At 40.2% G+C, this 18,511-nt stretch overlaps 3 protein-coding genes across 5 annotated transcripts in view; 2 read left to right on the top strand and 1 right to left on the bottom strand.

The window, feature by feature from the left end:
• The window catches only part of LOC145481889 (lactadherin-like), a 490,145-nt gene that overhangs the window by 335,750 nt on the left and 135,884 nt on the right, over positions 1-18,511 (top strand). The gene's annotated exons all lie outside the window — the stretch shown is intronic.
• On the bottom strand, positions 7,642-12,352 carry LOC145481862 (uncharacterized). The gene is made up of 2 exons (XM_081460420.1): positions 9,799-12,352; positions 7,642-8,107 (listed from the first exon to the last, which is right to left on the bottom strand). The coding sequence occupies exon 1, from the start codon at positions 11,027-11,029 to the stop codon at positions 9,905-9,907; it is 1,125 nt and encodes a 374-aa protein (XP_081316546.1). The 5' UTR covers positions 11,030-12,352; the 3' UTR covers positions 7,642-8,107; positions 9,799-9,904.
• On the top strand, positions 12,519-17,418 carry LOC145481883 (chymotrypsinogen A-like). Of its 3 annotated transcripts, XM_081460445.1 has the most exons (6): positions 12,519-12,903; positions 13,562-13,756; positions 14,570-14,776; positions 15,645-15,808; positions 16,759-16,915; positions 17,337-17,418. In XM_081460445.1, exons 1-5 carry the CDS (start codon positions 12,837-12,839, stop codon positions 16,912-16,914), a joined length of 789 nt encoding a protein of 262 aa, XP_081316571.1. In that variant the 5' UTR covers positions 12,519-12,836; the 3' UTR covers position 16,915; positions 17,337-17,418. The 3 variants fall into 3 exon arrangements, with proteins under 3 accessions (XP_081316571.1, XP_081316572.1, XP_081316570.1); XM_081460446.1 differs by lacking the exons at positions 16,759-16,915; positions 17,337-17,418 and adding an exon at positions 15,876-16,007; XM_081460444.1 differs by lacking the exons at positions 16,759-16,915; positions 17,337-17,418 and having other exon boundaries at positions 15,645-16,256.

Below are 18,511 nucleotides of genomic sequence, written 5' to 3' on the forward strand. Positions count from 1 at the left end.
ATCAACCAACAAAAGTATACCGCGCTTTTTCGATATTCTTATTGATTGTCTAGATATCGGCATCTAACGTTGGAGTAACTAAAAATATGCAAGACTTGTTGCGTAATTGGACGCCACGGGAAAATATGTTAAATATCCAAAAATCCCAAACACACTTTCGTTTGTCATTAAGAATGTTCAGGCGAGATTTCACGCAAATCTCTTAAATCTGCATAGCCTATAAATTCGCTCAAAGTGGATGTATTCCCTCTAAAATCAAATGCGAGATTTTAGCTCGTAAAGGTTCGTAAACAGCTCGCGCGCGATTATAATTTGGAGATTATCTCGCCTCATGAAACCGAAAACCAATAGAGCAACAAGACCTCCTAGCGTCAATGACAATGGATCAGGATTTCCCGGGAAAAGCATCGCGTTGCAACACGTTCGTCTCGCTGTCGCACTGAAGAAAAAACACTTAAACGGGCAAACTAGCCAAAGGCAAAAGAACAAATGCGCGATATAAACAATACAAAGTACCATTAAATACGAGCTCCAAGACGAGAGTTCGCCGCGAAAATCTCACCTGGCGGTTCGTCCAATTAAGGCATTATGACACCTTCCTGGTTTATTAACTTTATTTGAAAATACGGTTTTCTTTACCCAGGCAGTGAGGCCTGGATTTAAATTTCGGCTCCGTTTTTTTTTTTTTTTCTTTTTTCGCGTTCAGTTACAAATCGTCGTCTGGTCTCTAAAGCGCATGCGCCACCTGTGCATGCGTGCAGCACATGGAATTTACAGAGGTTGTCGTCGAGAAAAGTTAGCACGGATTCCATGATTTCTAGGGCGATGAAATCACATACAAACGAACACACCGTTCAAGGTAGACCAACTCTAAAGGACGTTAAGCGTTTTCGGAACGGGTCGCTGCAAGCCTTACGAGAGATCAATTTACGAGCGAACATTTTGAGTGAATCATGAATCATGTTATACCAAAGGAGCCATCAACCGGGGCTATCAACTCTTCAACTTGATAAAAAGCATCTTCAGAAGCGTCTTCGTATTTTTAGACGTGATCGGGAACCAAGCAGAATCCCAGCACGAGCTCAAGAACGTCTGAGCAACAAGAACAGAAAGGTTAGAGAATTTGTTTACGAATTCATCTGTTCGAGTACACGTAAGTAAAATGCTCTGAGAAACTTCGTAAGGTATAATAAAGATAAAATCTCGAACTAAACGATATTCTCTCGTTATTTGCTTGTAACAGAGTTACGTGTCTTAACAAGAGTGAAACTCATGAAGCGAATTATTGAACATTTAAGCTGAAAGAAACTAATGTATGTCAGTGACCCCAGCAAAACAATTCTTGGCTTGCACTGTCACGCAATCCTGACACAATGAAAGATTTATTCGAAAACCATTTAGTGGATAAAATCAAGAAATTGTGATGTTATAGGAGATTAATAAAGATGACACTCCTCGAATTTTTAGGTCTGTGCGTTTTCTCAAGCTCAGATATTCGTCGAGATATTTTGCACAAATTTACCGAGACCAGTATGGAACCTCCATGTTGGTGTCCTCCGCGGTACTCCTACATTGCGACCGGAAAATATTGTAAACTTCTGGAACTTACTTTGGCTATCTAGACGACTGATTATCTGTGCTGAACAAACAAACATTTACATAAGCACTTTTCCTAATACTTTAACTTCTAAATGGGCTAAAAATCACGAGATAAGTATATGATTTCGTCAACCGCGTTCGTAGGTCAATGTCACGCATCGCCATAACTATGAAATTCAAAATGTCTCGCTTGCTTGAGAAACGGAAATAACAACGAGAAAGGCTAAGGAAAATAGACTGAAACTTTTATAGGTTGATATAAAGACCTTGACTCATTTCACACCCTAAAGACTTGCAAACGAGTAATAAGCTATTAATCGATTCCAAGAAATGCAATCAAAAGCAGAATAGCTTAAGCACATGCATCAATTCGATTGAATTTCGTACAACTTCAAATGCAGAACATTTAGCTCAATTGCAATATAGCTATTGCTTCTCAGTATAACAACTGCCTGGGTACATGCAGCAAAGCGTCTAGTTTTTTTAATAACTCGGCCGCTTTTTGAGATTTTTAATATTTTTCTTTTGTGAGCTTTAAATAAAATGGCTGGCTTAAATTTTGTGAAATACAAGAAAAAACAAAAAACGATTTTTTGTGCCCTTGAAGGTGGGAAGTAACCTTAAGATACATTTCTTTTATTATTCATGATTATTTTACCTTTTACAGCTTTATCTGGCAGTGGTGACGGACCTCCCATCTGTAAGGACGAACATGTAAAGTGTAGGTTCTGGACCACATCTTGCTCTTGGCACAGTTATGTCAAAGCTGTCTGCAAGAAAGCCTGCAATCTTTGTTGGATACATGAAGGTGCGTTCTCAACAAACAAAACATACAAACGAACAAACTTATACTACTTGTAGCCGATGTGGGAGAAAATAGCATAGAGTAAACTCAAGATCTTGTCCGGTTCTTTGAGAGGACTCTGGCCACTACGAATGACAAGCTTGTCTCAACATTTGTTACACGAAGGACGACGCTAGAACCAATAGATAGGTGCCTTTGATGACTTTACGGGACTTTAGATTTGAGTACGAGCACGAGATCGAGTACGAGGACGACTTTTCAATTCTAGTTTCCAGGCTTCACATTATCACAACACATACCCAACACATCCCATGAGCTACCCTCTCTGCCTAAAACCAGCATGAAGAACTAGGGCTCTGGAAACGTCACTGATTTGAAAATCGAAAATCGTACTCGTACTCAATCTCGTACTCGTAGTCCAATCTAAAGCTCCCTATTATTATGTAACCTCATCAACCAGTAAAACAAAATGAAATTCAAGCATTTTTTGAAAATGTAGGAAACACGTTAAAATTTGTGAGAGTAAAATCAGGCCGTTGATGTTTCGGAGGGGAATAATTTTGGGGGCTTAATTAACATTTGAACACTTTTTGTAGTTTTTATGAGAGAAGCGTACGTGACATGGTTTTGCAAAAACGACGAGGACCCGTCGACAGGTGGCGCTTCGCCATAAAACTGCAAATATCTACATTTATCTGTTTCCAGACATCCACATTTACTCTATCATGTGCTTATTTTACAGATGAAGGAAATAATTTCCTGGAAGATAAGCAGGCGACTTGACGAAAGAAAGGGCAAATAACCTACTTTTAACTCCACAAAATTAAAGTGTCTTTTTTTGAACAGTTCCATTAGCAGAATATGTGCCAAAATTTCATCAGTTTTCTTAAGTACATGTATACTTCTTTTCATATAGCCTCCAAATTCGTGATTTACTATTATGCCGCCAGCATGGTTTTGGTTCCAGAGATTAATAAGGTTAGTGTCAGAGGGGAATGGATTACGAGATATCCATAAAACTTCTAAACATATTAAATTGAAATACTCCAGAAATACTAGAAAGTCTCAGGTTCGTTCTTGTTAGTAGGGACCTTGAGATATGAGGACGGGAAGGCCAGGACAGGAACGGCAGTGGACGCGGGAAACTTTCTCGGGTCCTGTTGTGTCGTCAAAAACAAAATCCTTCAGATGTGTATTTTCGCAAACGACGGCGACGCCAATAATAATTCGAACTTCGTGCAAGCTATTCACAGAAGCAATGACATCCTTTAAACTATAAAAGAGATGGTAGAAATCTTATCCTATTAAGCTTAAACGATAGTGAACGGCGATGCTGAATTTCTTTTTCTTTTTAAGTGAAGCAAACATCTGTCAATATTTTAATAGAGAAACCAGAATTTCCGTTTGAAAAAATTAAACGAACAATCTGATCGACCTGCTTCAGATTGTTTTTTACCACTAAAGCGTTGGGGAATTCTGTCGCCGAAGAATCCTGACTTTTGGTGAACATTTTCAATTTCCATCTGTAATTGTAACAAGCATTATAAAAATAACAAACGCTGCCTCAAGTTCCGGGTAGTATAAAAAAAACAACAACTAAACATCAGTTTGAAAATGTGTATTTTATTTGCTCGATAGATGCTCAATGGCTTTCATCCTTACAACATTTTATCGACTGTACTTACACTGATGTATTCTCAATGCTATACAGTTTGTATTTCGTTTTGAGCTTGCACACTCGTGACAGCGACTGAAACACAAACGAACAGACGAGGAATATTTCTATTCACATTTTCGTCACGACAAATGTGAACCTTATGAACATTCCTGACAATATTACTGAAAATAAAGTCGATTAGAACATTTATGGGAACAAAACAAGTGCAAAATACTCACGATTTCGTTACGACGGCTAGTCGAGCGAAATGGCGTCCTCTACGAGACGAGGACGGCCGAGAGGTGAATTGAGAATTCTCGTACGCATGCCGGGTTAAGTGAATTTACTTCCGGTAGCCGTCCTAGCTCGTTCCGTCCTGGTATCTTAAGATGCCTAGTGTCTCAAACTATGACGGGACGCACGGGGCTTCTACTGTAAGTACCGCAAAGAAATGGTAGGAAACTTTCCTAGCATTCCTTATATGCTCTCACTAAGGTTCTTCGTCTTGCGGCCAGGGAAGGCGTCAAAATCTGTTTCAGAGACATGTCGATGATATTAAATAAAAAATAAACCACAAAGGGCCGATGGAATATGAGACAAGCTTTAACTAGGATCAACGCTATATGCACTGCCAAGCTGAATTCTGTAGTTTTCTTTGTGTTAGTAAGAAAAGCTGCTTCGCAGACTGCTAGAATTTCACAGTTTCTTTGTTATGGTAGGAATCCAGAAAACCATCTTGCTTTACAACTCTCGCAAGCTCGGAAGTGGGTAGCACGCACATTTCATTAACTTATCACTACTCACGATGAATTCGATAGCGTTGATCCTAGCAGTATGCAGGACACCTATCACAAATGAACTCAGTTAAATGATCTTGCTCTCCATGAGTTCTCGTAGCTCAGTGGATAGAGCGCCCGCCCGGTGTTCGGGAGGTCATGGGTTCGATTCCTGTCGGGGACTCAGAATTTTTCTTTGTCCCACGCTCGTGTCATGTTGATTAATTCACCTTCACACATGCGTTAATGCTGTTATTGCCGTATCTTGAATTGAACATTAAGTTTCATCATCGAAATGCGCATGCTTGTCACATCCAGTGTTAACAGGACTGTTTTGTAAAATATTGAACCATTTCATTAGGTATCTTCTAGAGGCAGATATACTAGAGCAAGACCAAAGATAACCCCAAGCATCTGTTTGCAACCACCAAGTGCTAACCACTATTATATCATCCACGATCTATAATTAACTTGGTGTTTCCAGAAGAGTTACGATGAGGCGATTTGCCCTGGTATCGTTGCCTAAATGCGCCAGTTCCCAAACTTAACCGCTGTTAACTTACATTGGAAACTGTGTCGTTCTTGTCGTTGTTGTTGTTACATGTGGTAATTTTTTGATACCGTCATATCTTTGCAAACCAAATGCAACGGTTGGATGTCTCCAGCGAAACACTCTTCAGCCTGAAAGCACTAAAATGTTTGTTAAGCATACGAGAAAGTGAAAGCTCTTGAAGCAACAAGCTAATTATATTAAAGACCTGCTCAAGGCGTTCGTTTCATAAGATTCTTCGTTAAATGTCTGAGTTGGTTATGCCTTGATTTCACTTTACCCACTTTATGAATGAAATCCAGGTTAGAAGGGTCAAGACTATTTCCAGGGCCATCCCGGGAAGGGCAGACTGACAAGAATAGCCTTCTAGAGGTGCTATCGGCTGTTGCTGCGATATTCCAGATTTAAAGAAAGATATACTGTACAATTTACTGACGATGATCGGCTAACGGTGCAATGAAGTCGTAAACGATGGTTGATTTTGTCGAACCGAAACAAGCAAACTGAATCTGTGAGAACCATTGAAGAACTCTGACTGGAATTTGTTCCGCAGACTTTCGAACGCTATTTTCATAAATTGTCTGCTTAAAGCTAACCAGCAATTTGTAGAAATACTACCGACAACCTATATCTTCCAATCCCGCAGTATTTATAACATAATCGGCAAAGCTGTGTGATCCGATCATGATCGAGAAGCGTTACACTGATATGTAAATAGATCGCAACTGTACGCCGCTAACCAACACTTATTTCTCTTTCGATTTAGTTGAAAGTCGAAGATCAATTCTTTAGAATTACATGATAACAAAATTGTTAGACTCACAGAGTTTTTCTAAGGTTTAGCAATCAGCAGTGCGACAAAGATTCTGTGCAATAGCGTCGAAAATATAACCGCGTAACATTATCTGCGGACCGCTTAGGGAACATATCCTTTTCGCTTATCCGACGAATTTCACTGCAAAGTTTGAGAACAATTTACATTGGTTATTTGAAGTTACGACTTAAAACGTGTGACAAAGTGAAATCGGTAATTGTATGAAATGTTTCCTTCCACCTTGCTTCCCGCAGTTTCAAAAATACAGGTCCAAACAATACGATTTTCAATCGATCGAAGCCAATGTTTTGGAGGTCATCAAGTCTCGAAAACTGCAACACGTACGTCGCTCTTATAAACATGAAGCATTCAACTGAAAGTAAAATACAGAAGTTGAACGAGACTTACCGGAAGTTGAAGTTCGACTGGGATTCCACCTTTGTCACCATACACAGAGGGATTACATGAGATAGCATTGCGCCTGCGTGAACTCAGTCTTTAAAGCACTAGCCATGTGCATCGTAGGAAGTAAGTAACAGGGTGGGTCCAAGGGAGGGCATGTAATCCCTCTGTGTATGGCGACAAAGGTGGAATCCCAGTCGAACTTCAACTTCCGGTAAGTCTCGTTCAACTTCTGTATTCCACCTTGTCACCCACAGAGGGATCACATGAGACTTCAAAGACAGATGCACAGGCTAGTAGTAAATAATTTCACACAAGTGAACATATTACTGCAAAACTTTATTGGCAAACATGTCTTCCACAATCTTTTTGTCATAGAATTTGGCAAAGGTGGATTCTGACTTCCATCCAGCGTTGTCAAGAATATCTGCTAATGGAACATCACTCAGCTTTGCCTTAGAAGTTGAAGCTGACCTTGTGCTATGAGGCTTGAAAATGTTAATATCAATGCCTGAACTTTGTAATACAAACTCAACCCAACGACTAATCGTGTCTCTAGACACTGGACCGTACGGTTTAACATAACTTAGCAACAGTTGACTACATGAACGAGTCTCCCTTGCAAACTTTCTTCTTGTCAAATACTCCTAAAGAGTGGTCACAACACAAAGTCTTGGATCTGTGAATGATTTAAGTTCAATCACCATACCCTTGGACCCTGGTTTGGACTGTTTAACATGCTCTTGAAGTCTGAACACTATAGAGGAGCCAGAATCTATCATGCTGTCCACATTGAGAAAAAGAAGGGATTGCCCCCTTTGAGCAGTGATTAGAGCTAATAACATTGTGAGCTTCAGAGTTAAACTCTTGAGAGAAATCTCATTAACAGAGGATAAAGTCTTTAAGTAATCAAGAACTTGGTTTACATCCCAAACTGCTGTATAACGAGGCATCGCTGGGCGAGATTCAAATACTCCCTTTAGAAACCTAATAACTAAAGGATGTTGCCCAACTGGGATACCATCTATTAAGGGAGTATTGAAGAAAGTGCTGAAAGAGCAGTATTAAGGCTACTATAACTAAGACCACTTTTAAATAAAGTCAGTAGAAACTCTATGACTTGGGCTAAAGAGGGACGAACTGTACTAATCTGTTCTCTATGACAGAAGTCAAGCCATTTTTTGTAGTAGGATTGGTACTGTTTAGATGTGCCTTTCCTCCACGACTTGAGGATAATCTTGGTAGCTTCTGCAGAAATGCCTTGCTTCGTAAGGGATTCCCCGATAACTTGCATGCAATTAATTTCAGTTTGCCCTCCATGGGATGTGGTTGACTGGGCTTGCTTGGAAGATACAATGTCCCTCTTGTCACTGGTAACAGTCTGGGCTTGTCGACCAAAAGACTCATCAGCTTTGGATACCAAGGTTGGGTGGGCCAGACTGGAACAATTATGATCCCTTCCCCTTCCTCCATTTCGATTTTCTTTAAACAACGAAGTATCAGGCTAAAAGGAGGGAAAGCATAAAATTGTTCTTGGGACCAAGAGCAAGAGAAAGCATCCACAAATTGTGCCTCAGGGTCTGGCCTCCATGACACATAACGTGAAACTTTTCTGTTAATTCTAGATGCGAAAAGATCAATGGATGGCATACCATAGGTCTCAGCAATGCTGTGGAAAATATTTTCTCTGAGAGACCATTCTGTGTTATCATTAAATGTTCTAGATTCCCTATCAGCATCAACATTTTCTTTACCTGGTAATGAGATTGCTGTCACCCAGATATTTCTCTGGATGCACCAGGTCTAAATTTCACGTGCAATCTTATTACATTCCAAAGAACGAGTCCCACCCATGGCATTTATGTAAGAGACAGCAGTGGTATTATCTATGTAGATGTTAATATGGCAATTTGTCATTGAGTGGCAGAATGATTTCAAAGCAAAAAAAGCAGCAAGTGTTTCTAACTCATTGATGTGACAGTTAGACTCAGTTACAGTCCATCGACCTCCTGCTTTATCTCCCTTGCACACTGCCCCCCACCCTTCTTTTGAGGCATCAGAATACAGGGAGAGTAATGGATCCCCATGGGATATCCACTTAAACGAGCTCTCAACATTTTTGATCCACCACTTGAGGTCTATGACTGAAGTAACTGACAATGTCGTTACGGAGTTGTAGTTTCCCCTACTTTCTTTCAGAGCTTTGATTTTGTCTATTTCTAGACTTCTATAGAAAAGCTGTACATATTCAACACCAGGGAACATAGAAACCATTAAACCTATCACTTCTGAGACATCATGAATTGAAACATGAGTTTTTGCCAATACAGTTAAACATTTCTGTTTCAGCTTTTCAGCTTTCTCTGGTGTTGGTCTCACTGTCATCGTGAGTGAGTTTAAGATAAAGCCCAAAAATGTTAACTCGTGGCTGGGTTCAAGAATTGACTTTTCTTGATTTAGAAGAAAACCAACTTTGGTGAAAAGTTGGACAGTGTCCTGAACATTATTACTGCAGTCATTAAATGAGGGCCCTTGTAAGTATGAATCATCAATGTAGCCCACATTTGTGTGTCCCATTTGCCTTAAGGTGGAGTAGACAGGCTTAAGCAATTTCGTAAAAAGTAGAGCAGAGGGGAGGGAGTAGAAGCAAGACCATTAGGGAGGCAAGTAAACTGAAATAACTCCCCCTGCCAGGAGAATTTCAAACATTTTTGGCATTTCTCATTGATTGGAACCGAATAATATGCATCTTGCAAGTCTACAGATGCCATATAACATCCAGGTGTCATAGGCAAGATTGCTGAAGTTAAGCTTTCCATTTTAAAATGATGGTTGCTAATATATTGATTTAAGTTCTTCAAATTGAGAATGAGCCTATACCCTCCAGTCTTCTTTTCACGAAGAAATATAGTAGAGAGAAATTCTCCATGACAGTGCTGTGATTTCACAATGACCCGCTTTGTCAGAAGTTTGTCTAATTCTGAACTGATATATAATCTGTGATTCTTCCGGATTAAACGCGATTTCCTTTGGGGGAAGCATTTGTACAGGAGGGCAGTCAACAAAATCAACATTAAAACCCTTGAGGGTTTTGAGAATCTGCGGATCGGAAGTCAATTCTCTCCATTCAGGGAAATATAATTTCAATCTACCTGCCGTTTGTCCTGGTTCTACAAGACACAATTTTTGACTTACCTCAGGTAAGTCCTCAGAAGCTTTGTTTACTTGCTTTGACCCTTCGACTTGGGAAACTTGTCTGAATTCTGTGTGGCAGAACCGCGACTTGCGGTCTGTCGCCAGCCTAAAAAAGCTTCTGACTTCCTCTTGCTCGAAAAAATTTCCCTCTGCCACCAGACGATTGGCTTTTGTATCCAAAGTTAGAGTGGGTCGGGCCTTTATGACGAGTGACAGTGAAAGTAGTTGCTTTCCGGCCAACACGGTTTACTTCGGAGATATCCTTGACTTGCTTCGACAAGTCGTCTCCGAAGAGTTCAGCTGTCACTGTTGTAGACGCTGAGCAAAGGTGTTTGTAATCCGTGTGCAGGTCCGGTTTTATGAGCTCTTTCCTTCTATTATTAACCTCGGTATTTGCATGTGCCAAAAGAGAAAGGCTGTCTATTGCCTCTTGGGCGAGCACTTTCCCGCCATTTATCTCATTAACTCGTTTCAAGATGGCGTCAGTGACGCGAGCAAGAGCTGTCATGCCCTTAACGACAGATGTTTGCACTTTTTGGAATTTCAAGTCTTGCGACCCGATGGTGGAGTTGAGGTTATCCCAAATCAGTTGGTTAACTCGAACTTTCGTCAAACCTTCACAGTTTTCCGGCTGCGGATATTTGTTTATCTTCTCTTGCAGCCGTTCTTCTAACATGCCGTCTCGCACGAGACGGACCACAATTTTAGCGAGCTCTTCATGGATGGGAGGTCCCGTCTCCTCCGACTTCAGGTCATTTTGAAAAGTTTTGAGGAAGTCTCCAACTGATTCGTCGACTTCATGTTGCTTTCCATTGCCATGTTCTTTGGCATCAGACAAAAGGTCATTGACCGAGGCATCAACATCCATCTGCTCGCTCGGTGAAGACGATTTTCCCGCCTTCTGGCTGGGTTTGTCTTGTGAGGGGTTTGACAAGTTGTTGTTGTTTAAGTCACCCTCGGTGACCTCCTCACACACATACCTCTCAAGGGTTTGTTTTAGGGCCGTGGTCAACGACTCGGCCATCCGGGAAAAACCTTGTTCCATAGATTTTTGCAAAGCACTGATCTGAGCGCTTGCCATGTCTTCATCGTGTTGACTGGAGTCAGTTATGACCTTTTTCCCGTCTTTGCCATTGCCGCGTCTCGAAGACTTGGAAGGTCTCTCTCCTGGTACCGGGTGTATCTCTACATGAATTTCTTTCGATGTTTTAGTAGGCGAATCAGGCGGCATTGTGTGTGGCAAAAACCAAGTTTTAGCAGGACAGAAAAGACAATCCGTTCACAACGAAGGCAACAACGCACTGAGTTCACGCAGGCGCAATGCTATCTCATGTGATCCCTCTGTGGGTGACAAGGTGGAACACAAACTGCATTTAACAGAACAATCACACCTTCACAAAATACATTCTTGCTAAGGATAAATGTAAACGGGCTATAAACACGCGTGGGAATCTTATGTTTAGTCGACAAAATTACCATTTAAAGCAGTCCTTGAGTTTTCTTTCCTGCTTTTCGTTTGCCTGCTCCTCCACTTCGTATCTAGCTTTCCATTCCTAATATACAAGCAGCTCGTCCGCAAAGAAGTCTTCCCCTTCGTCGCTTGAAATATTGTAAATTGCTCTCAAAGCTCTAAGCAGTGAGTTCACAGTTGTCGAACGTGCTCGATAGAAGTTTATTTCGGAGTCTTCCGAATCGAAACTTAACTCTGACTCCAGTGACGAAAAAGAAACGATTCTGAGACAAAACTTGGACGTTTTAATCCCAAAATACATCGGAACGATTAGTTTTGTGTTCCATTTTCTCGAGCAAATACAGAGAGCTGACTGAGGCGCTATTGTGTTTGGTTCCTGGGTAGACGTCATCAGGTACCGCCGCCACAGACTCCCTAAAACGCGGTCGTGAAACACTTCAAGCGAGACTTTGAAAGGGCATAGAAAATCGAGGATTCAACCAAATTCAAAAATTTCTTCCCCCAAATGCTTCAAATAGAGTCTAGATTCGTTTTAGCGAAAAAAATTTGGGGGTTAGGTGCACTTTAAGCATACGAGAAAGTGAAAACTGTTGAAGTAACAAGCTAATTCTATGAAAGACCTGCTCAAGGCGTTCGTTTTTAAAATTCTTCTTTAAATGTCTGAGTTTGTTGTGCCTTGATTTCACTTTACCCGCTTTATGAATGAAATCCAGGTTAGAAGGGTCAGGACCATTTCCAGGGCCATCCTGGGAAGGGCGGACTGACAAGAATAGCTAACTACAACAGGAAATAACGTAACCGATTGCAGGCTCATTATATTAACTTTATTCTCCTTGGGAAGCATGCAAGGTTCATAATTACTGCTTAGTCAAGCAACGCTTTTCTTCTTGACTGTAACCAGATGAAATTATACATACACTGCTTGTATCAAATTCTTAATATCACACTTGCACTCAGCTGCTTGGACTGAGAAAACAATACCGCCTCGGGATATTTTCCCATCATTTTCCTGTTCCCATCATTTGCAAACAATTGTCCGTCCTACATCAACAGAATTTACACCTCCTGTGATGCGATTGCTAGCAATAACGGTCTTAAATAAGCTGTTCAAACTTAGCAACAGGGTTCAAAATTAAAGAGTATTTTTTATTTATCACCATTTATACATTACATGTACACGGTCTCCAAAATTTAGCTCACAACTGACAAACACCGTCATCAACAGTAACATCAACTGCTTTGCAGATAATAATAATGCGAAACTGCAAAGTAATTGATGTGGTTCATGATGTGGCTTACCAGTTGTGAGTTTTCTTCACAGACCGTGCAATATCTATCTCGTGGTAAATAAACATGAATTTTAATTTCGTGTCCTACTGCTAGTATGAACAGCCTGTTTGCGACTGCACTCTGCTGGAGGAATATGCCAAATATTGCTTGTGAGAAAATGGTAGTATTTGGACACCCCGACAGGTGCATTACGACAACGAAAGCAAACATTTAAGACATAAAACCTCCATATTTCCCCGTGTTTATTGAGTTCATCATCGACTCGTGAACCTTCAAGATGGCATCCAAGATGTACATGCTCATTGCCGTAGTTGCAGTAATCCTGAGGTCCTCCGTTAGCCAGAGTAAGAAACTATCACCTGTACATTCTATTTAAACTTAAACTAGATATCATATAGCATTCTTAGATTCCAGCCTTGACAAAAAGTGCGTAAGTCCTTAAGAGCAGCTTCGTCTAATATCAACTAGACCGGGAAATATCGAAAAATGCGATTTCTCACACAGAATGAAGCCAAATGGCTTCATTGTCACTGCAGTTACAAAAATATTGTTTTACCTTCGTTAAATCATTTATTATGTTTTTGCGCATTTTTCTTTTTTTTTTTCGACTCTCCAAATCGGCCAAACTCCATGGAAAATGAGCGCATATTCAGAATTTCGTAAACTGAAAAGGAAAGGTCGTTATTCTATACTATTCGCTCAATGTAGGATTTACAGTTAGCTGCTAAGCTGCAGCAATTGTACGTTTTTGGTTGCGAACTTAAACTCTCTCTATTAACTTAAACTTACATTTTATAAAGGTGTCTGTAGTAGCGTTTCTATCAGCTTGATTGTTTTCCTTCCCCACATAATATTTCGTACACTTTGTTTTCTCCTGGTGCGAGGGATACGTGAGAGATTTATTACAGGTGATTACTCCCTGGAAGAAAGGGATCAGAACAAAAATGTCTCTTAACGGAGATTTCTTGTAGTTTCCCTGTTTTCCTTTTTTTTATTTTTCAGGCTGCGGACAACGTATGGCATCCAGAGTAGTCAACGGACAGAATGCACAGCGCCACGCCTGGCCTTGGCAGATCTCCCTCAGAGTTAATGGTCGCCACATCTGCGGTGGATCAGTCATTAGCCCGTGGTGGATTTTGACTGCCTCACACTGTGTTGAGGAAAACCCAACTCCTAGAGGATACACTGTTGTTGTCGGTAACTGACCTCCTCAGTCTCCAAAGGGATCCTTTTTTTTTTTTTTCCTTTTCTTCTCTTTATCTAAGCAATTCCATATATTTACTTGCATAAGATTTCCTATTTCCTAAATTTCAAATTCGTTATATTTTCGCCAAAAAATCAAATGAGCTATTTACCTCAAATTTAACAGTAAATCACACTTCTGGTCTTAAAATCGAAAGAAACATCTATATTTGCTAGTAAAATGCAAATTAAAGGACAAATACATTGATGGAGGAAATATTAATGGTTACATATCATCGAGCAACATCGATTAGCAAGATTAAAACTGACTTCGTGTGTTTAAACATAGTGAAAAAGGGGAATGGTTATGAATACGGCAAACATATACATCAAAGGAGCAAACAAAGTTGCCAAGATTTATGTTGAGGGTTCACAACCGTGCACAATCTTTTTTCTCCGTTCATACACTATGCATGAATTACGCAACCTAAACGTTTCTATTGGTTAGTTCCTCGGTCAGTAGCAAAAAACTATTGTGCTTTGTGCACGGTCAAGGCCAAAAAAGGAGAACAAAAACTTACAACAAAGAACTTTGTCGAGTTTCATAACCATTGCCCTCTATTAACTATGGGATAAAGTAGTCAGTGAACAATTGGACAGTTCAATAAAGTCGAAATGGTAATAACATTACCACATTGCATGACTTGTTGGTGGTAAACTCAACGATGGTAGGCTTCTTTCCCAGCGGTTCCGCTTCCAATGTTGATGATCCAAGATAAATAAACTTCCACACTCTCCTGAGTCACAAACTTTCCAATTGATTAACAGGAGCACATGCTCAGAGAGAAAGACCAACCAATAATCAAGTGTTTAACCTGGAGAGAGTGATAATGCACGAGCGATATCGTAATTTGAATTACGATGTAGCTCTCCTGCAACTAACCAGACGTATCCAAATGAGTAACAAGGCAAGGGCTGTTTGTTTACCGAAACAAGGAAGTAGGATTCGACCTGGAACACGATGTTACATCACAGGTACTGGGTTAGACTAACAATTGATACCGAGAAGTTCGTGTCTTTTTTCTTTCTTACATCCCGAAGAACAAATTTAAATTAAATGAGAACATTTCTAACTTTAACTCACTTTAACTACTTGCTATGGCTCCTAGGGGGTAATGGACTTCGCCGTGCCACTCGGCCACGTGCATCCACTTCCGCCTCGCTCCATGACCTAAAACCCAAGGTTGCCCTTTCTTTCTTTGGGGTTTAGTGCCAGCTCTCACTCGGTCTATTACGACTTCTCTTTCCCTACGGAACCCAGGTTGCCGTCTTGAGATGGAAGACATATCTTTTTAGATGCAATCCCAGTAGCAAATAGATCCCATGTTGCCATGCGCCAGTTCAGTAATAGATCACAAAAGACATCAAGATGTGGTAAGAACTGTTAAAAGAGTGTCACACTAGGCGGTAGCCGAGAGTGCCTTTCACGTTCCTACCACATTTTGACGACTTCGCGATATATCACTGTACAGACGCATGGCAACTGGAATCTATCTGTAAATAAAGAAACAAAGCCAAATGTTAATGACGCCATCTATTCGTCTTCTCTCCAATCGATAATAACAAAGAAAAAATCAAAATGCGATAATAATTTGACTTAATAAATATCATATAAATATTTACTCAAATGTCCCATGATCTTTTTTTTTTTTTTTGTCGTTTTAAAACTTTAGGCCTGCCTCCCGCCAGTTGGAATTTTTAACCATGTTATGTTCATTTGCATTATTTGTTTCATCATTTGGTTTCATTGGCCCTGAAAAGCCCCATTGGGGGGAGCGGTCAATTAAGATATTTATTTACTTATATATTTATTTATTTATTTATTTATTTGTTTATTTATTAGGGTGGGGACGTACCGTTGGTGGCGGGCAGGGGGCTGATATTCTTCAACAAGCTGTGCTGCCCGTTGCGGAAGATAGGAGATGCCAGTCTGTCAACGGAAGGCTGGGTCGCGTCTATAGTGATACCATGATTTGCGCTGGAGGCAACGGGCGAGGAGGTTGTCAGGTGAGTAGAAGACAGGATATAGCGTATATTGTAGTTTTTCTTATGGCCATTTCATTACTTTCAAAAGAGATGTGGCACTTGGACAGACAAGGAAGTCGATATCGTTTCATTTATACCCCAAGAGTGAAGTTACAACCAGCGAACAAGGCAAATCGTGTTATTCTCTCTTTATTTAAATACGAAATAGTGCATGTAATTTCTGTAATACCGAATTTTCCTATAGATTTCTCTTAGCTCCGGTCTTAGTATTTCATATTTTTGACTTTTTTCAATGTCTAGATATAAGCTGATAAACACATACCATAACTCTTCTAGTAATTCATTAAGGTCTTCGTGGTTGATTGTATTCCAGCCGAGAAAAGCTGCGATTTAGAGCGTTGCGAATTTTTTCCTCTCTCCCACCCAGCTCGGCTTTCACAAACCGATTTATGGGCGATTCAGTAACTGACCGGGCCTCTGTTTACAACGGTTTTAATAGCCATTTTGGTCAACCACTCTATGATTCAGTAAATACAAAGCTGATGTAACGCAGTGCCTGGAATTAAAAGTCGAAAATTAAGTCTTTAAGACCCTTCTCCTGTAAGTAAGTCTTTTGTTAACCTGATTTTCGTGTGCTTTTTTTTTTCTCAGCTATCCTGTCATACGGATTCTACAATAGGCTTTATTAAAAACTAGATCATTGGATAATGCAATTGAATAGTTTTCATTGGCTTAGCCATCATGATATAAAGGTACACATAATTTTTGGGGGCGTTTTCATTTTTATTTTATTTTAGTTTTCGATATTTTAGTGGAATTCTTTTTTAATAAAACAATGATTCCACGCGCACTAGTTGGATATGAGATGATAATAGCCAGCTCAGTTCTACGCACCTCGCGCGTTTTCTTCCATCTCATATCCAACGCGCGCGCGTGAAATACTTGTTAATTAATCTCGTTTTACTCCTCAGGGTGACAGTGGCGGACCTTTCGTGTGCAACGAGGGTGGAAAATGGGTTCTTCGTGGAGCTGTGAGTTGGGGGCACCGAAACTGTAGGACCGACTTCTTCACCGTGTTCGCCCGAGTCAGTACCTTTGTCAACTGGATACGCCGGAGGACTAATTGAAGTAAGTAAGCCGGTTTTGTTGCGTTCGTCGCAGGATAAAGCATTGTGTTTTGTCAGAGGGTAGGTTTAATACCTTGTTATAATTAGACGCCAAAACCATTGCCAATTAAGTATAAATTTATTTGGCTGACATTGGGACATTCTTTGACACAGCACAGCAAACAGGGAACACAATAGTCGCAGTCGCAGTCGCAGTCGCAGTCGCAGCAATAGGTGGACAGGCATATTTCAAACCCTTTGACAGAAGTGCTGTAGAAATAGTTGGTATTAGCTCCATGGTATTAAGATAATTTAACCTGAGAATTTTGATTTATTGCGTTCGCGTCTGCAACGCTTTTACTTGGAATAGAAGGTCTGTCCAGTAACGTAGACCACCTCAACTAGGGTCCTAACGACTACGTGTTTGATTGTCTATTTTTCAGACGGACGATAGAAGTGTGACGTCACTCATCATCTACAGAAATATCATGGAATAATTAAATCATCACAATCATTAGCAGCCAAAATCTCTGTAACCGTAATTTACAAATAAATCATTAAAATTACGATTACGAGAACTCTCTTGCATGGTTATTTGCCTGAGGTCTTTCCTTTTTTAAAGATTCAATTGCAACTTGTACTTGTTGCGTGCAGTTGTGAGCAATTCCCTTATTTGATTGTTGTGATCAGTTTGGAAATTCGTCCAATGGTCTAAGTGAACTGTTTGTCAAATCACGGTGGAGCAAGATGATTCAAATGAGACATACTCCTTTGGGATGACTTCCTTCTCTTTAGTATCGCGTTCAATAGAACAAAACTACTAGAACCTCCTTAAATCTTGAGAGGACACACTTTTTTTTTTTTCTCCGAAGAAAGAACTTAACCAGATAAAGGACTTCAAAACTTGCATTCACTTATAATTAGATAAGAGACAACTCAGATAGTAACTTTTTAGGAAATATAGGGTTTGTCGGGGCAGTGACGATTTTCAAAACTATTTTCGCGCCGTACAACACGCCTACGTTTCTTTGAGTGTCCAAGGACCGAGGTTTCTTTTGCGATTTTTATGCAGGAAACAGGCTGTATTTGCCAAGATAGTAGGGACTGGAAAAAAAAGAAATACAGGTAACTAAAGTTTGTCCTCAGAGGAATTCTTGAGATTCTAACTAAGAATATATAGCCCTAACATAATTTCCAGACTGGACATTTTAATTTTCGAAAAATTCCTGGCAAATAAAAAGTGCGTCCATTTGCTGAATTAAATTTTCTTTCTTTTAAAAGACGTCTTTACGGGGGCCTGTAAAATGCCGAATAGAGTACCATGTCGAGAAGAGTATGACGCATAAATTATGTCAAATTATGTAGTTATGCAAGAGCACATGGCAGACCCCAAGCCGCCTGGCACGTAATAGTCGTGACCTTTGCGTTTTGCGTGCTTCATTCGGTGTTAAAATAATCTGCGGTGTAATGTTACTTAGTAATCTTTCAGGAGATCACTAGCATGGTAAACTGAGAAACTTCTCTGATGGTGGCAAACTGTAAATTCCAAAGACAAAATTAAAACACAGGTATAAAACAACCGCTCGCAACACTGCATTGCGGCCCAAAATATAAGTAG

Source organism: Orbicella franksi, chromosome 3 (assembly GCF_964199315.1).
Source record: "Orbicella franksi chromosome 3, jaOrbFran1.1, whole genome shotgun sequence".
Taxonomy (NCBI): Eukaryota; Metazoa; Cnidaria; class Anthozoa; order Scleractinia; family Merulinidae; genus Orbicella; species Orbicella franksi.

What these genes read in the sequence shown, in the direction of transcription:
- LOC145481862 (XM_081460420.1), bottom strand. Translation starts at nt 11,029, where the DNA reads ATGCCGCCTGATTCGCCTACTAAAACATCGAAAGAAATTCATGTAGAG.
- LOC145481883 (XM_081460444.1), top strand. Translation starts at nt 12,837, where the DNA reads ATGGCATCCAAGATGTACATGCTCATTGCCGTAGTTGCAGTAATCCTG. An exon ending in GAGGTCCTCCGTTAGCCAGA is followed by an intron (nt 12,904 to 13,561) that starts GTAAGAAACTAT and finishes TTTATTTTTCAG; the next exon opens with GCTGCGGACAACGTATGGCA. An exon ending in AACACGATGTTACATCACAG is followed by an intron (nt 14,777 to 15,644) that starts GTACTGGGTTAG and finishes TTTATTTATTAG; the next exon opens with GGTGGGGACGTACCGTTGGT.